This window comes from Camelus ferus, chromosome 22, assembly GCF_009834535.1.
Source record: "Camelus ferus isolate YT-003-E chromosome 22, BCGSAC_Cfer_1.0, whole genome shotgun sequence".
Taxonomy (NCBI): Eukaryota; Metazoa; Chordata; class Mammalia; order Artiodactyla; family Camelidae; genus Camelus; species Camelus ferus.
This window is the reverse complement of record NC_045717.1, coordinates 14625144-14640508: the sequence shown is the minus strand read 5'-3', so window position 1 is coordinate 14640508 and position 15365 is coordinate 14625144. Positions and strand designations below refer to the sequence as shown.

The 15365-nt window shown below is 36.1% G+C and overlaps 1 protein-coding gene across 1 annotated transcript in view; it reads right to left on the bottom strand.

The window, feature by feature from the left end:
• The window catches only part of GABRB2 (gamma-aminobutyric acid type A receptor subunit beta2), a 206778-nt gene that overhangs the window by 27424 nt on the left and 163989 nt on the right, over positions 1-15365 (bottom strand). The window contains 4 exon segments of the mRNA XM_032465143.1: positions 6789-6902; positions 11359-11603; positions 14827-14899; positions 14901-14980. Coding sequence (XP_032321034.1) covers positions 6789-6902; positions 11359-11603; positions 14827-14899; positions 14901-14980 — 512 coding nt within the window.

Genomic DNA, 15365 nt, shown 5'->3' with positions numbered 1-15365 from the left:
GGGATTTTAAATTTATAACTGAGAATGAACACCGAATTCAACAGATACCCTTGAAAACCTTTTGGTATCTATTAAAGGGATGTAAAACTTTTCACTTGGTCAACGTACTAACATAGTAAATAATATCCACAATTTTATTTTGAAATGACACTTTGTGGTTATAGTTGTATGCAATTGCTTGTACTATTCTCTGGATTCAAGTGTGACAAGGTAATTTAAGGATTATTGTTTCCTCCACTGATACTCATTAGTGACGTGAATCCAGTTTCCTTTATATACTTTTTTTTTTTCCAGATACGGTTTTAGCACATTATTTACATTATACTACTTTCTAAATCATTTAGAACTTTTCTCTTTTTCCTGCTGGGATTGCCTGAAGTTTAAATACCAATGGAAGGGACCTGCTTTTTACTATTTGACAACATTTATGGTTGAAACTTTCCAGGCCAGCGGACCCTTTGGAGTGGGAGTTAATTTCTCTGTCAATTTTCTTAGTTTCATCTTTGGTAATTAATCTACTTTTGTTTTCTCTGTCTCCTAGGGGCAGGTTTGCTAACTTATATTTTCTAAGGATGTCATGTATTTTAACTACATTTTCTAACATAGTTGCATAGTTTTCCTTTAATTTCATCTTTCTATGTGATTGTTATGATTTAAATACATTTCTATTTTGGTGTATCCGTACTGGCTCCCTCTTTGCTTCTTTAATAATCTTTTCCTTGGTCAATTATTTCCCTATTTTACTTAATTTTTTTTAAAAGAACTGACTTTTTTATAAAATACTTTGTTTTGATGTTCTAATTTGTTAACTTATAATTTATCTTAATGACTTCCTTCTACTCCTTTTAGATATTTTGTTGCTCTTTTGTTAACTTCTTGAACTGTACGTTATATTTCCTTTTTAAAATTCCTTCCTAAAGATGTCTTTGAGACTAAAATTTTCTAACTATTAACTATTTTAACCACATCCCTTAGAATTAATCCTGTAGTATTTTAAGTTGCTATTATTTTCCAAATGTTCTTCAAATTAATTTTTATCATATCTACATGATAAAAATTACATGAACTGTACATAAGTCATATAAAAATGAGTTTACACAACTAATAAACTTTATTAAATATACTATTTAGGTAATGTTTCTGTCATTTTCTTTTTTTATTTCCAATCATTTAAATTTATTTGGATTTTATTTCAATTTTAATTTGATGAATCATATATGAAATACTGACCAATGATTATGTCTTTGTTCTAGATTATAATAATAAAATACTTCTCAGTCAATATTTTTTTAACTTCAATTCATTCTTATATAGTAGTAATATTCAATCTTCAATTTTCCTTGGGTTTGTTTACCTCGTTTGTTTTTGCCTGTGACTTTATGTAGAATATTTTCCCATACCTTTACTTTAGACATATTTCTAATAAATAGCATTTTATTGGGTTAGTTCTTGATTTAATCTGTGAATCTTATTCTTTTGATAGGTGGATTGATATATGCTCTAGTTACAACAGTTAAGACAAGCTTGGTCTTAATTCTGTCACCTTAATTTCTGCTCTACATGTCCTTATCCTTATTCTGATGTCTAGCTACACCTACGTTATCCACATCTTTTTGTATTGAAATATAGTTGACATACAATATTATGTTAGTTTCAGGTGTGCTACATAATGGTTTGACATCTGTATACATTTTGAAATAATCATGATAAGTCTAGTAAACATCTGTCCCCAAACAAAGTTATACAGTATCATTGACTATGTTCCTTATGCTGTCTATATCCCCATGACTGTAACTGAAAGTTTCTACCTCTTAATCCACTTCACCTTCACCTGTGTTTCCCACTCCCTCACCCCTCTTCCTCTGGCAACCACCAATTTGTTCTCTGCATCTATGGGTCTATTTTCATATTGTTTTATTTGTTTGTTTTGTTTTGAGATTCCACAAGTGAGATCATGTGGTATTTGTGTTTCTCTGACTTATTTCACTTCGTATAACACCCTCTAGGTCCATCCATGTTGTCGCTAATGGCAGTATTTCATTTTTCATGGCTGAGTAATATTCCATTGCATACATACACCACATCTTCTTTACCCATTTGTCTACTGATGGGCGCTGAGGTTGCGTTCATATCTTGGCTATTGTAAATAATGCTGCTCTCATCTCTCTCTATTTCTGTCTTATTACCTAAAGTTTTTATAAGATGAAGTGTCAGTTTTTGATTCTTCTATCATAATGGTCCTCAGACTTTCATGCTTTAGTGTAAAACCATAAAGATCTGCGAAATAAAAATGTCAGTTCCTCAGCTTTCCCACTAAAGATTTTGATTTATATCTCAGGTAGAATCTACTTTCTAACCAAGCATCCCAGGTGACCCTAAGGTAGGCAGTCTATGGTAGACCCTTTGAAAAACACAGTCATAGAAGTTATCTATATTAATTTTAAACATATCCTTGATCTTCAAATTCTTGATTCATAAACTCTCAAAATAAAAGGTAAATACTGAGTCACTGCTATGAATTAGGAAACAAATACTTTCTCCCTCATCAGCAATACCTATTCTGATTTATTCTTTTTACTTATCTTCAATATCTAGTTTTTGAAAATGTTTCAATTATCTTTTATTCTGTAACTTTAATTTCTAGGGTTATATAATTTTAGTTCTACAAGCTACCTCTAGTTCTAAATGCTGGCATACTGGCTTTTCCTATTTTAAAATTCCTTACTTTGACTACCTTTTGTTGGGAGCTGGATTTTATTTTTTCATCAAACTATAATATATATATTTTTTGAATAAGACTTATGGATGCTATGTTCCCTTAGATTCCACATACTGAGGATAGATTATCTTTCTTTTGCCTGTATATATCAATAATATCCTAGGTTATATTTTTCCCCCTCAGAACCCTGTATCATTTTTCCATTGACTTATAAAAATGTTTGAGACTTAGCATTTTTTTCCTTCCTTGTCATTCATTCACTTTTTCTGGCTGGAAGTTTAGTCATTTGAGAAGAAGAATAATAAGGTGGCAATGGTATTGCATACTTTTACCTTGGAACCCAGGATATCCTCTGGCCTACTGATTAATCTCATTACAGATGTGTATACATAATGTACAGAGGGGTAGTTAAGAGAGTATCCTCCAGTCATATTTTCTCAGCTGTCCAATCTTAAGAAAATTAATTACATTCTATGAGTCTCCATTCATCATATGTAAAATTACAATGATTACAACATACAGTCATAATAAGGACTATATCATGAAATCATGTATATAGAGTGTCTAACCACATATAAGACACTCAAGTATTGATTATTATCATTATTAGAATTACTGATAACAGATTTAAATATTTTTTCTACTCCATTTTTTTCCATTCTATACTTCACTAACATCAAGGTTTTGCATTTGTAATTTGCTATACTTGTCCTGTATTATATTTTCTCTAAGTGGCTTTCATCTCGACATCTCTTTATTTGCCTTCAGTGAGATTTTCAACAGCCTGAACTTTGTGTTACTCTATTTTTTGCCATACTGGTTTTCTTCCTTAGTATTTTAGATTCAGTTATTAGTGTCTATGAAAATTTCTTTCCCATCATATTTCTTTTTATAGTCTCTTGTTTACCTTGATCTTTTGTTTCATATCTCTTTCCACTTTCTAGCAAGAAAAAAACTTGTTATGAAAAATTTTAATACATCCTGACTTGTTTTTTTTTCAGTGAAGGGTCATTATCTGTCTTTTGCATGCTGAGTTCCTCTCTTTTCCTACTAAGTGAGAGAGACAGAGATAGAATGTCATTTGGTAGTTTCTGTGCACAGCTGCTACACTGCTTGTTTAGATGCTTCATTTTGATGTAGACCTTTCTATAAGGGTTCTTCTACTTGCTCAAATGTAGCTTGGGTAGATTCTCCTGGATTTTGCATGTACCAACATTGAACCTCCTCATGCCTCTCTGCCCCTCTGCACAGCTTCAGTTTAAGTTGGGTGTTGACTGTTTGTCTTTTGTCTTTCTATTGCCATTTTATTCTCTGTGGCTTTGGACAGAGAAGAGAAAAACTGCACGTGGGTTTTTGGATTCTTCTGTCTCTATTTCTGTAAAACTTTTCACAACGGAAAACAGTTAGACATCAGTTTTCTGTTTCTTCATTATTTTAGGGGTGGGTGATGTGTGTGTGTAGGGTGTGTGTGTGTATGTGTGTGTGTACACAGCTACACTCTCATAGATATGGAAACTACAGTAGAACTTTTCCAAGGAACAATCTGGCAACACGTATCACCATTTTAAAGGCGCACGCTTTTGGACTTGCAAATTTTACTTTAAGAAATATATTAGGAATCCATGGTGTGCAAACATGTCAGCATGGGACACTTATTTCAGACTTGTTTATAATTGAAGCCCACCTAGATACCCTGCAAATATCTAAAAAGAGGTCCTCATTATATAAATTATAGTACACACATTCAATACAATGTCTTGTAGTTAGAAATGATGAAGACTGATACTTAAAGACCAAAAAAGGTACGTTGAAAATAGCAGTGTATACAATAGCAGAGCATAGTTATTTATATAAAAATATGTCACTAAGTGTAAATAAAGGGCAATGTGAAGAATGACTATATCTGGGTTTAGAGTGCAGGTGGTTTTCACTGCCTTTTGCACATTTTCTTTAAAGAACAATTACAAATTAGTTTTATAATCAGAAAAATAGTAATAGAGCTAAAACAAGAAAACCTGAGAAAGATACACACTGCTCCCTTCTCCAGAATAATAGCAACTATGTATTGAGTGCTCTTTGTCTGGTCCTGGGTAATGCCCTTAACAAATTCTCTCATTTAATCCTCTCAGCACCTCCATGAGGCAAAAATCAGTGTTTCAGTTTTCATTTCAGGAACATGAAGGTTAAACACGTGTAATGTTACACAGCTAATAAATAACCACACTTGAACGTGAACCCAGTTCATTCTGACTCTAACAGCCACCATCTTCCTAGTGCACTCTACTGCCTCTGAGGGTTGTCAACATAATTTTGATGTTTTTACAGGTTACAGATTTAATAGCTCATCATTCAAACTTTTGAATACTAGTCCTTAATTCATACTCTGCTTATGAACTTAAAGGAGAATTCAAAAGACAGAATAAAGACATATTCAACAAAAATATTATAAATGCAGAAGACATTAAGATTCATACTTCAATGTAAATCATTCTTTTTTTTTTTAACATAATGTTTTATGAAATAGAGAGAAAGAGTTCTTGACAAATCAGAGTCCAAATCACGGCATCAGAAAGTGTCATGAACTCTTTCAAGCCAGCAGCTGAAAACAGCACCAAAGAGGCAAATTTTCTTTCAAGTAACATCTGAGGATTTTCCTGAATTTTCATGTAACTTTTACCCAGTTATAGACCAATCATGCAGTATACTTTCATTCTGGTTTTGAAAAACACAACATTGTTCAACCGTTTTCATCATAAACCCGAACTCCAACTGTCAGACATATCTTCTTCCACCCAGAACGCTGCCCAGTCAGATCATCCACTTCAATTTCAACAACAGAGATTTCAGTTAAAAACAAGAACAGCAGCAACCCCACAAATGAAACAGGCTGAGAAAACAGACTTAGTAGGGGCTGGGTGTTTCAGGGGATCAAGACTACAACAGTGAGTAACAGAGTTTCAAACATCTCTTCTCCTGGAATCTACCTAATACCATTTATCAGACTCTGTGGCTATGTATAACACAAGTAACAAAGTTAAAAAAGCAACTTAAAATACCAAAACAAGCTAGCAGTTTAATAGGTTAACCACACCTATCTCTCAGCCCAAAGGCATTAACAATGAGGAATTGAAGAATCTGGGGTCAGAGCCACAAAAATAAGAATGTGATACTTAAAGATACAATAACGGCAGCTCATCTGACATCAAGTCCTCATAGGAAAGATTCGCAAGCATTCAGCATCATTCACTGCTTCACCAAGAAAGAGAACTACAGACAAATGAGAGGCAAGTCGCGGATGATAACGTGGAATGGGGACAACCATCATCTTCATCACCATCGTCCTCATTCTCCACTTTGGAGGGCACTATGAATGACAATTTGCCAATTACAAAATGCAAACACATGAAGATTCAGAAACTACACTGTTACGTTTTCGCCCCCAGTGGGCTTTCTTTGGCGTTCATTTAAGTCAAGAGTGTTGACAAGAAACAATCTCAATTATTGCCTCTTACCTATCATTATAATAGCCTTGCGCCAGCCAAGATAATACTTATTTGTAAAATATAAACCACAATAAAGGAACAAGGACTTGATGCAAACGTAACATTCTCAGACATGAATTAATAATCTCGGACAGAAAATAAAGGTTTCTGAATTCTGAACCAACTTACAGGAGGACTATATATATGTCTCCACATATTCCACTCACCAAAAGATACACAACAAGAAAACTAAGAAATACCAGAGTATTTAATGACACTCTATCCTCTCAATATAAATGAAAAGGAGTCTCAAAATATGATCCACTTGGTTTCTTTCTCTGGCACAATGACCGAGGGGAACATTGAAGCTTGTGCTCATCACATCCACATTAAAAAAAAAAAAAAAACCAACAGAAAAAAACCCCATTAGGGTCCCATGAAAACATTTAACTTATCCCCATGGCTCTGTGGACACAAGTCTACAGGTTATCTGCAAAACAAACCATACATTATTTTAAAGGGAACAGCTAAACAAATTGGCTCCAACAGAAATAACAAATAAATGGATTAAAAACTGGCTATCTAACCGTATACAGAGAGAAATCGTAATTGGTAGTCCGTCTAGTTGGGGAGAGGTTTCCAGTTGGGTCCCACAAGGATCGATATTGGGTCCCATTTTGTTTAATATCTTTATAAAAAATCTGGAAGACAAAGTAGAGAACGTGCTAATTAAGTCGACTGCTGCCACTAGATTAGGATCAGTGGTTAAAGTAAACTGGAAATAGATAAATGCTACTGGCCTTTAGATAAAGACCGATGCTAACAGAGATAAGGATTTCTAAACTTACATCTTTTTTAATGTATCATTAAAAAAAATCTAATTCCAAGCACTAGAAATAATTAAATTTAAAAGACCTTACTCACTTTGCATAACACACAAAAAAATTAAGCACAATGGATAAAGACAACACAGAGACTGGCAACACCCCTGGATGCAGGATAAAGAATGGCTCCCAACAGAGAGCTTTTTTCTTGGTGCAGCTTTATTTGGAAAACTGGTGATTGTGGTTGTCTCAATACAATAAGGATATTGGCGGCATTTCAGATATACAAGAATCAAAGCGGTGAAAAGACAGAAGTTAACTAAATTCTCAAATATATATATATATATATATATAATATGTATATAAACTTAGTTATTGTTAGGAAAATAACAAAGCTTAAAAGAATAAAAGGAGAGCTGGCAACTTGAAGGCATGAGCTAGAAAAGTGGGTGCAATTAATTAAGAGCAAATTCTATAAACACACACACATAAATAGAAGAATGCAAAAGATAACAGGAGGACTCTCATAACCCTAGAATAGAGGTCATATTTTTTTTTAACTACTCCTGAAGTCACTTGGGGAAAATATTCAGTAGAACTCTTGTTGGTTTGAGGTTTATTTTTAAAAATTGTAGTATTTTATAATTTAATGTGTCACCATGGAGACAACTGTGAAAGTAACACTGCCTGTCAGCCATGCTCTTGTTTTTAGACAGATGGGATTTTTAGGAGAAGTTAACTGAATTGAATACTATGGACTGAATATGTGGAATCAGCCTTTTAATTTTATATTCTTTTTTCAGTTGCTTGCACAGAGGATTGTCTCAGAAATTTTGTTTACCTTGCTATGCAACCTTGGATATTTCACTTTTCTTACGAGGCTTAGTTTTTGCATCAGTTAAATGACAGGTTAAGAACTGTTTTAAGAGCTGCAGATACTCTTGCTAAATACAGGAAGGTTAACACAGAGAAGAGATTAGAAAAATGTGGAAGTATGCCTTTGAAGCAAGAGTGGGTTCCCACCTGGCTAGGCTTCCCATTTTCATCCCTCTCTGACCTGAGGACAGAGAGCAGTTTAAAAGCCACTCTAGATGATCTGACATGCTGCTTCTGTCTCTAGGAAACCATCAATGGAAACTGAAAAAGTCAACCTGTCTCCTAGTGACTGATTTCTCCAGATCATCCAACAATACTTAGTTGATTAGATGTGCCTGATCTTTAAAAAGAAAAAACCCCCAAAAACCGTAGAACTCCAGTTGAAAAGAAGGGATATTCTTGATAAGAAATACAGGGGCATTATTCATGATGCTGACACAAAAGAAAGCGTTGTACAATCAGAGTCCTAAGTGGAGCTCCTGTAACTCTTCATGCTGGATTTAAAAAAAAAAAGTGGGAGTCTGGAATGTCAGATGGTCACCTTTCAAAAATCTAATCAAGTATTCTAGCCTAAGAAATAATTAACAAAGTTTGAAGTTGGTGGACTACAGATTTTACAGTTCATGCCTGTTGAAAAATGATTTCCCTGCTTTGACTTTAAAACTTCCAACGTGAAACATGCCTCTGCAGACAAGGCTCTTTTTCAGGGATGGGATTACATCCCACATTTTACACTGCATGCACAACACACAAGCAAGTGTCGCCAATAGGTCTGAAGACTGTAAATTTTATTTTTAAAATGTAGTAATGCCTATTATTTATGACATGTTATTCGTATTTATCACTTACTGAGTACTTATCATGTACTGGAGACTGGGTTATCCTCTCTACATACTAGCATATCTCCACAATAACCGATGAGAGAGGAATTAACCCCACTTTACAGATGAGGAGACTGAAGGGCCAGAGAGACTTTTTTTTCCTTTTTTTTTTTTGTGCCTATTGTCATACTATTAAATGGGGGGTAAATGCTGAACCTGACTCCAAAATATTTGTTGAGAACCATTGTACTAAATTAGAACTCCTGATACTTTGATGTTATGCGAGCCAATCAGAGAAAGTGGAGAAGCCACCTGTGGGTAAAGTTTCAAGAACAAGACAAGCCCCTTATATTTCTCTCGTGTTTGAAACCAGAGGATTGGACCAGAGAAGGGCTTTTTACTCTCAGCAATATTGACATCTGGGGCTGGATGACTGTCACGAGGAGGCTGCTGAGTACTCGACAGGATATTAGCAGCACGCCTGGCTCTACCCACTGGATACCAGTGGCAATCACCTCCTCCTGGTGTTGACAATCCAAATGGTCTACAGACATTGTCAGTGGTCCTCTCGGGGGCAAAAATCACCTGTGATTTGAGAACCCCACCAGACTAGAACTCTACTGTCTCTTTTGTTCTCTCATATTCTAAGCTCTGAATTGTGGCTCCAACTTCAGGCAAGAGGATGGGTTTTTCATCACTAAAGGGGCACCTGCCCAGTGAACCATTCCCCACCTCCATCTCAGTACACTGAATCTAAAACTAGTTGAAACTCCCCCGGTTCAGTTTGCTATAAAACTGCCACTCTCTGTTACTTAAATTTATCATTTAAATGCAAATTGGTATGAAAAAAACAAGGTAGATGAAAGTGGAAGGAGATCGGATGTTATCTTAAGTCAGCTCTGCATTAGGCAATTGATTTAATCAATGCATTTCAAACTGCCGTCCTATGAGATACTTTTATTTATTTATTCAATTTCTTTTCTTTACTAAAGCTACTCTATCAGGAAAATCATAGAACAGGCTTAAAAAGCATTCTCTCATATGACAGCCCAAGAAAGTCATAATGCTAGCTTGGAATCTATTAACAGATTCCAATAAGTGAAACCTGGAACACCGAAGAGAAATCGACAACTTCCTAGGCCCCATGGTTCATTGGCTTTCAAGGGCTATATTTAAAATTTATATGATAACAAATGTTATCTCCTGGCAAAGAGTGCCTTTGATTAGCGAATAGTCCAAAATCAAATATCAGACCTATGGATATGTGGAAAATATTAGTGACTCAGAGACGTCCAGTGGGTTTGCTCCAAATAAAACTCAATGGCAGAAATTACTTATGGTGTGCTGTCCTTGGAGTTAAATTGAAGTTAGAGATATTAAAATGTCAATTAAATAATTATTGGATGATTAATAATTCCAGATGGCTTAAAAGTATTACTGTTGTCCCAGTTCCCTCATTATGAACTATTTATCAAATCCAAAACTATGTACTACTTTATAAATGCTATTTATGGTAGATATTAAAATAAGACCTTGTTTTTCTTGTCTATTTTGAAGGGTCTAAGTTTGGACTGTGGGAAAATACATATGTAGATATTCTGTTTAGTTCAGAAAGTTATGTAATGGGAAGCCAGGTGAAGTCACATTTTGGGAATAAAGAGCTGTCAAAAATCTATTGGAAATGCTGTCAAAAGCCCTCAGAATTGAGATTCTAAATCTTGGCTGCAAATTAGAATAGTATTTGGAGAACTTTTTAGGATTATGATGGCCAGGCATACCCCAGGACAATGAAATCAGAATTTCTGGGGAAGGGACCCAGGCTTCAGTATGTTTAATGCGTTTCCAATTATTCAATTGGGCACCCCAGGTTGAGAACCAGTGCTTTGAAGAATAAGCTGCATGTACGACTGGGTGGGAACTGTTCTTTGACTATCTGACTTAAGCAAGACAGTGGCCTCTTGTACCAAATGCTCCAACGATTTTAAGTGGTACATGTGCAAGGCATTAAGTAATTATCTGTCACTTAAAAAGAAAGTTACTCTTTTTTCCCCTTTCACTTCTTCTTTCTATCCATCTGATGACTTCAAGGAGAAAATCTCAGTTGGTTGTGGATGGGTCTTTAATACATGTCTGCACTTGTTTTATCTCCCTTTTAAATGAAAGAGAATGCAGAGATCAGGCCCAGAGCCTTAATTTAGCATATCCTAGAATTTAATCACATAGTTTCATTTTTATTTATTTATACTCAAAATTACCTTCCAGAAAGTAATGCTGATTTAAGTGATACGAAATTTCCTTTTGAAAGAAATTTAAATAAAGTGAGTAAATGTAAACAAACATAAAGTGAATCATAGCACACATTATACTCATATCTGGAAAAGCTCGCAAAGGGGGTTCTCCTGATGACTCTGGTTTGGACCAGTCCTAGTGTTAAGGTAAAGGGCGTCTAAATGTTGTGTCCTAAGTTTGGGCCCTAACCGTGCCTCCATCACTAATTATCTTTGTGATGTGGGGGAAATTACTCTTGTCTTCCCTGGGCCTTGGTTTTCGCCTTTGTTAAACAAGGCCATGAGCCTACATTGCTGGCATTCTTCTTTGAGTTTAAGAAGCAAGGAGGGCTTGCCCTCAGAACCTACCTTGTTGACATCCAGGCGCATCTTCTCATTGTTGGCACTAGCAGCCTTTTCAGCTGCTTTCTTTTGGCGTTGAGGCCCCCTCCCGAAGAAGATATAGTTGACCAAAGCGTATTCCAGAAGGGCCATGAAGACAAAGACAAAGCACCCCATCAGGTACATGTCAATGGCCTTCACGTAGGGGATCTTGGGGAGCGTCTCCCGGAGGTGCGTATTGATCGTGGTCATTGTTAGCACAGTTGTAATTCCTGGAAAAAATGAGAGTCATAATGTTCCTATCTCCTTGCTGCTTTCATCACAGCTGTAAAGGTTAACTACTCTTTCACTTATTCAGATATGCTGCAAAATACATACTGGGCACATGTTACACATAGTAGCCCTGTGTTAGAGCCTGGAGATATGCATAAATTATTAATTTACAGTAAATTTTAATCATTCTGGGGGATTTTCTTTAATTCTATTTTTAGATTTATAGTTATGTCTGTAGTGGGGGACTCGAGATATAAATTAAACGCTACGATATACAGCTGAGAATATAGAGAAAATCCTGGTTTTAGCCTGTGATATGGTGGGGAAGAGATCAGGCAATGTGGACTTTGGAGTTAAGTCCTGAATAATGAGTAAGGGTTACCTGGCAACCAAGGACTGGAGGTCAAAAGTGACAGCAGGCCTAAGGGCCTTGGTGGTGGAGAGAGTTTTTTAAATGGGTGCTCTGTGGAGGTGGAAGTACACAGTCCATCAAAAGATAAACCTTTTCAAGAAACTCAATGTGGGTAACTGACAGGATATGATAGGAAGCATGTTGAGGAAAGTGAGGACTAAGTAAGGGCTGCATGATAGAAAGCCACATACACAGAGCCTAACGCGGAGTTTGAAATGAAAACTGAAGGCCACGTGGGGCCACTGACCAGTCACGAGGAGGGAGGCGTCAGGGACAAATTAAGTGTTGAAGGGGAAATAAATAACTGTAACAGTACTGAAATCAACAAATGGACGATACAGATGATACGAACAAGGGATTCCAAAAAGATGGAAAGTAGAGGTGGAGAGTAACAGAGAAGCGGGTGTCTAGTCTCATGTTTCTGGGTTGGGCATATAGGCACGCAATGCACAGAGAAATAATACAGAAGAATGATGAGACTCTTTACGGGAAATGCCACGCTGGGTCAGGTAGTGACTGTCTGTGCAGTCGAGGGAGCACCCCCAGCAGTGGGGAGCTTATTCCCTCAAGGCTGTAATGAGAGGGACAGACAGAGATACTCTGGCTAAAAGCACTGGGAGCCCAGAGTCTCAAGTTTGATAAGGTCCAGCTTTGTAGCAAAAATGTGATGTGAAAACTGACCTCAAAGGTCAAGTTCATAGAGATGGTAAATTGTAAAGTCAGCATTTGAACTGGGATCTCTCTGACTCAGAAACCTGTGTCCTTAAACACTATACAATTACATAGCCCAAAAGTTAAGTTTCTTTTCTACAATTTTTTTTGGGCAACATAAATTTTCTGATTTAATTTTATCTCTCTAATAAGATCCTAATTTTTGTCTTGTTTTTCTACATATTTATAAAGCAGATACAAAAAATAAATAAACTTGATCGTCTGATTCTCAGCATGTCAGGAAAACCTATGGTCATGCTTCAGATGTAGGTGTGTTATAGTTCCCATATCTTTTCTGTATTAGTCATTTTGACACTTTTTCCAATTTCACTTTTCTCTTCATTATGTGAACGAGAGATTATCCTGTATGACATGAGTATCACATCTATATTATAAAACTGACAATGCTGATTTTACTATTTATCTAAATCTCATTTTAAGGTATTTCTGACCTAGTAATAAACTGCTCACATAAAAAGACATTTAAAAAATATCTCTTAAAAAGTAAATAACTTATTATTCCTGTAGTAGACATAAAACTGATAATAGAGTTTCACTTTGGAGTAACAGGATATTTATAAATTCCTTTATTCAGCACATAGTTACTGAACACCACTCACTGTGTGAGAACTGCAGATGTAACAGAAGCAAAATTAGATATGGATTCTTCTCCAAGGTATCCTCAGTACCATGAGGAAAAAGGACATCACGAACCAAGTAAATAGAAATCATAACAGCTGTTGGTCTCCAAGGAGCATTCTACAGTATTTTAGGAGACTATATCACAGCAGATGTGACTCAGTCCAGGGGTCATAACTTTTTCCTTCCATGAACTACCATAATCTAATCTCAACACACAAGAAGTCTGTATTTGAAATCATGTCACTTCTTTGCTCAGTGACTCTATTTTCACTCTGAACAAAAGCAAAGCCTTTGTTATGGCCCCTGGACCACTTCCTCATCTCTCAGTCCCCTCTCCCCGATGTTCTCTCTCCTCCTGAACTCACTCTGTGTCCACCGCCCTGGCCACCCTGCTGACCTCCTTGGCACGTTTCTGCTCAGAGCCTTTTCCTTACACTGGAATATTCCCATCCAGGTATTCACCTGGCTCTTGGTCTTCTTCAAGTCTTTGTTCCACTGGCAATCACTGAACGAAGTCTATCCTGATTATTCTAAACTGCATCCCCAGGAATACCCGTTTCCTTACCTTGCTTATTTCCCCTCTGTGGACTTATTACATTATATAATTTCCATGTTACATGCAAAATAAATTTATCGTTTATCTTTCATTGCTAGAACATAACTTCTCGAAGGGCACTTGGCTTTAGCTCCAGTGCCTAGTATGTTTGACACATGGTAAGTGTTCAACAAACATTTGTTGAATGAATGAATGAGTGACTTCGCTAAGGAAGTAATGATTGAACTGAGATACATCGGTGGAGCAGTTAACAGCTCAAAATTTTAAAGAGATTAGTCAGAACTCAAAATAATGAAGTTGTACAAAAGATCATAAATTTACTATACCTGGCGTTAGTAACATAAAAATACCCATGAAGTATGATTTATTCTCTTCTTCTGGTGTAATAATGGAAAACATCAAGCATAAGTGATGCTATGAATGATTTCCCAATATTCTTACTTGGTTGAGTCCTTCCCTCTGCCATGCTACTCCAAAATCTTAATAAGACTTTAGAATTCTTTCTGCTCATTGGTTAGTTACATATTGTATTTCTTTGTTTCTTGCTCAGGCGGGAAAAAAAAAGATGGAAGAGAGCTCATCCCAAGGTAAGGAACACAGATAAAAACTGAACAATTATCAAGCAATATTATACGAACTATGCTTCAATAAAAATATCAAGCTGATGGGACTAATTTCATTATCGACAGCTATACAGTTACCTAATTTTGACATGAAAGAGTTTTAACTCATGTTTAATTGATTTAGCGCTGAATCAGATCACCCCAAGCCTCACAGCCAAACTCCTGTAATGTGTGCACTGTGGTCTCGACACGCAACACAAATTTGAAGGTAAGGAATGGGCATGCAAGAGCGTGTGCACACACAGGCAAACGCTGCCAAGCGGTCAGATAACGCCTACCTAATGCCACTCTCGCAGCTGAAGCATCGTAATTAATCCAGAAGGAGACCCAGGAGAGGATAGTGATCAAGATAGGAAGGCATGTATGTTTGCAGGATGAAGTAACCAATGTTTCTCTTAAGCTTAAAGCTGAGCGATAACCTAGGATAGGAACCTAGAAAGACAATTTTAAAACATCGTTATCAACCAATATTTATAGGATACTTTCATTTAAAGGCTTATAAACTTTGTATATCTTTCTTAAATTCAATTTTAGCTTCTGGTGAAGGGCACTTTCTTCTGCAAAAGTAGTCTGAGAAAGCAGGGCTTTTAATTAGCAGGATTTAGTGTTTGATATATCCCACACTCATCAGTGATTGAAAGAATTCCAGCTCTTCCCTGCTCAGTTTCCTACACGGAATGAAAGATTCTCATCCTCTCCAACTGTGATGACAAGACAATTGGGGACAGTCCCTTTGTTCCCCCTTTAACTGTTTCTCAGCAAGTCCAATCTATAAGTTTTTTTTTTCCTGGTTATATAAGAATAAGGCTGCACACTC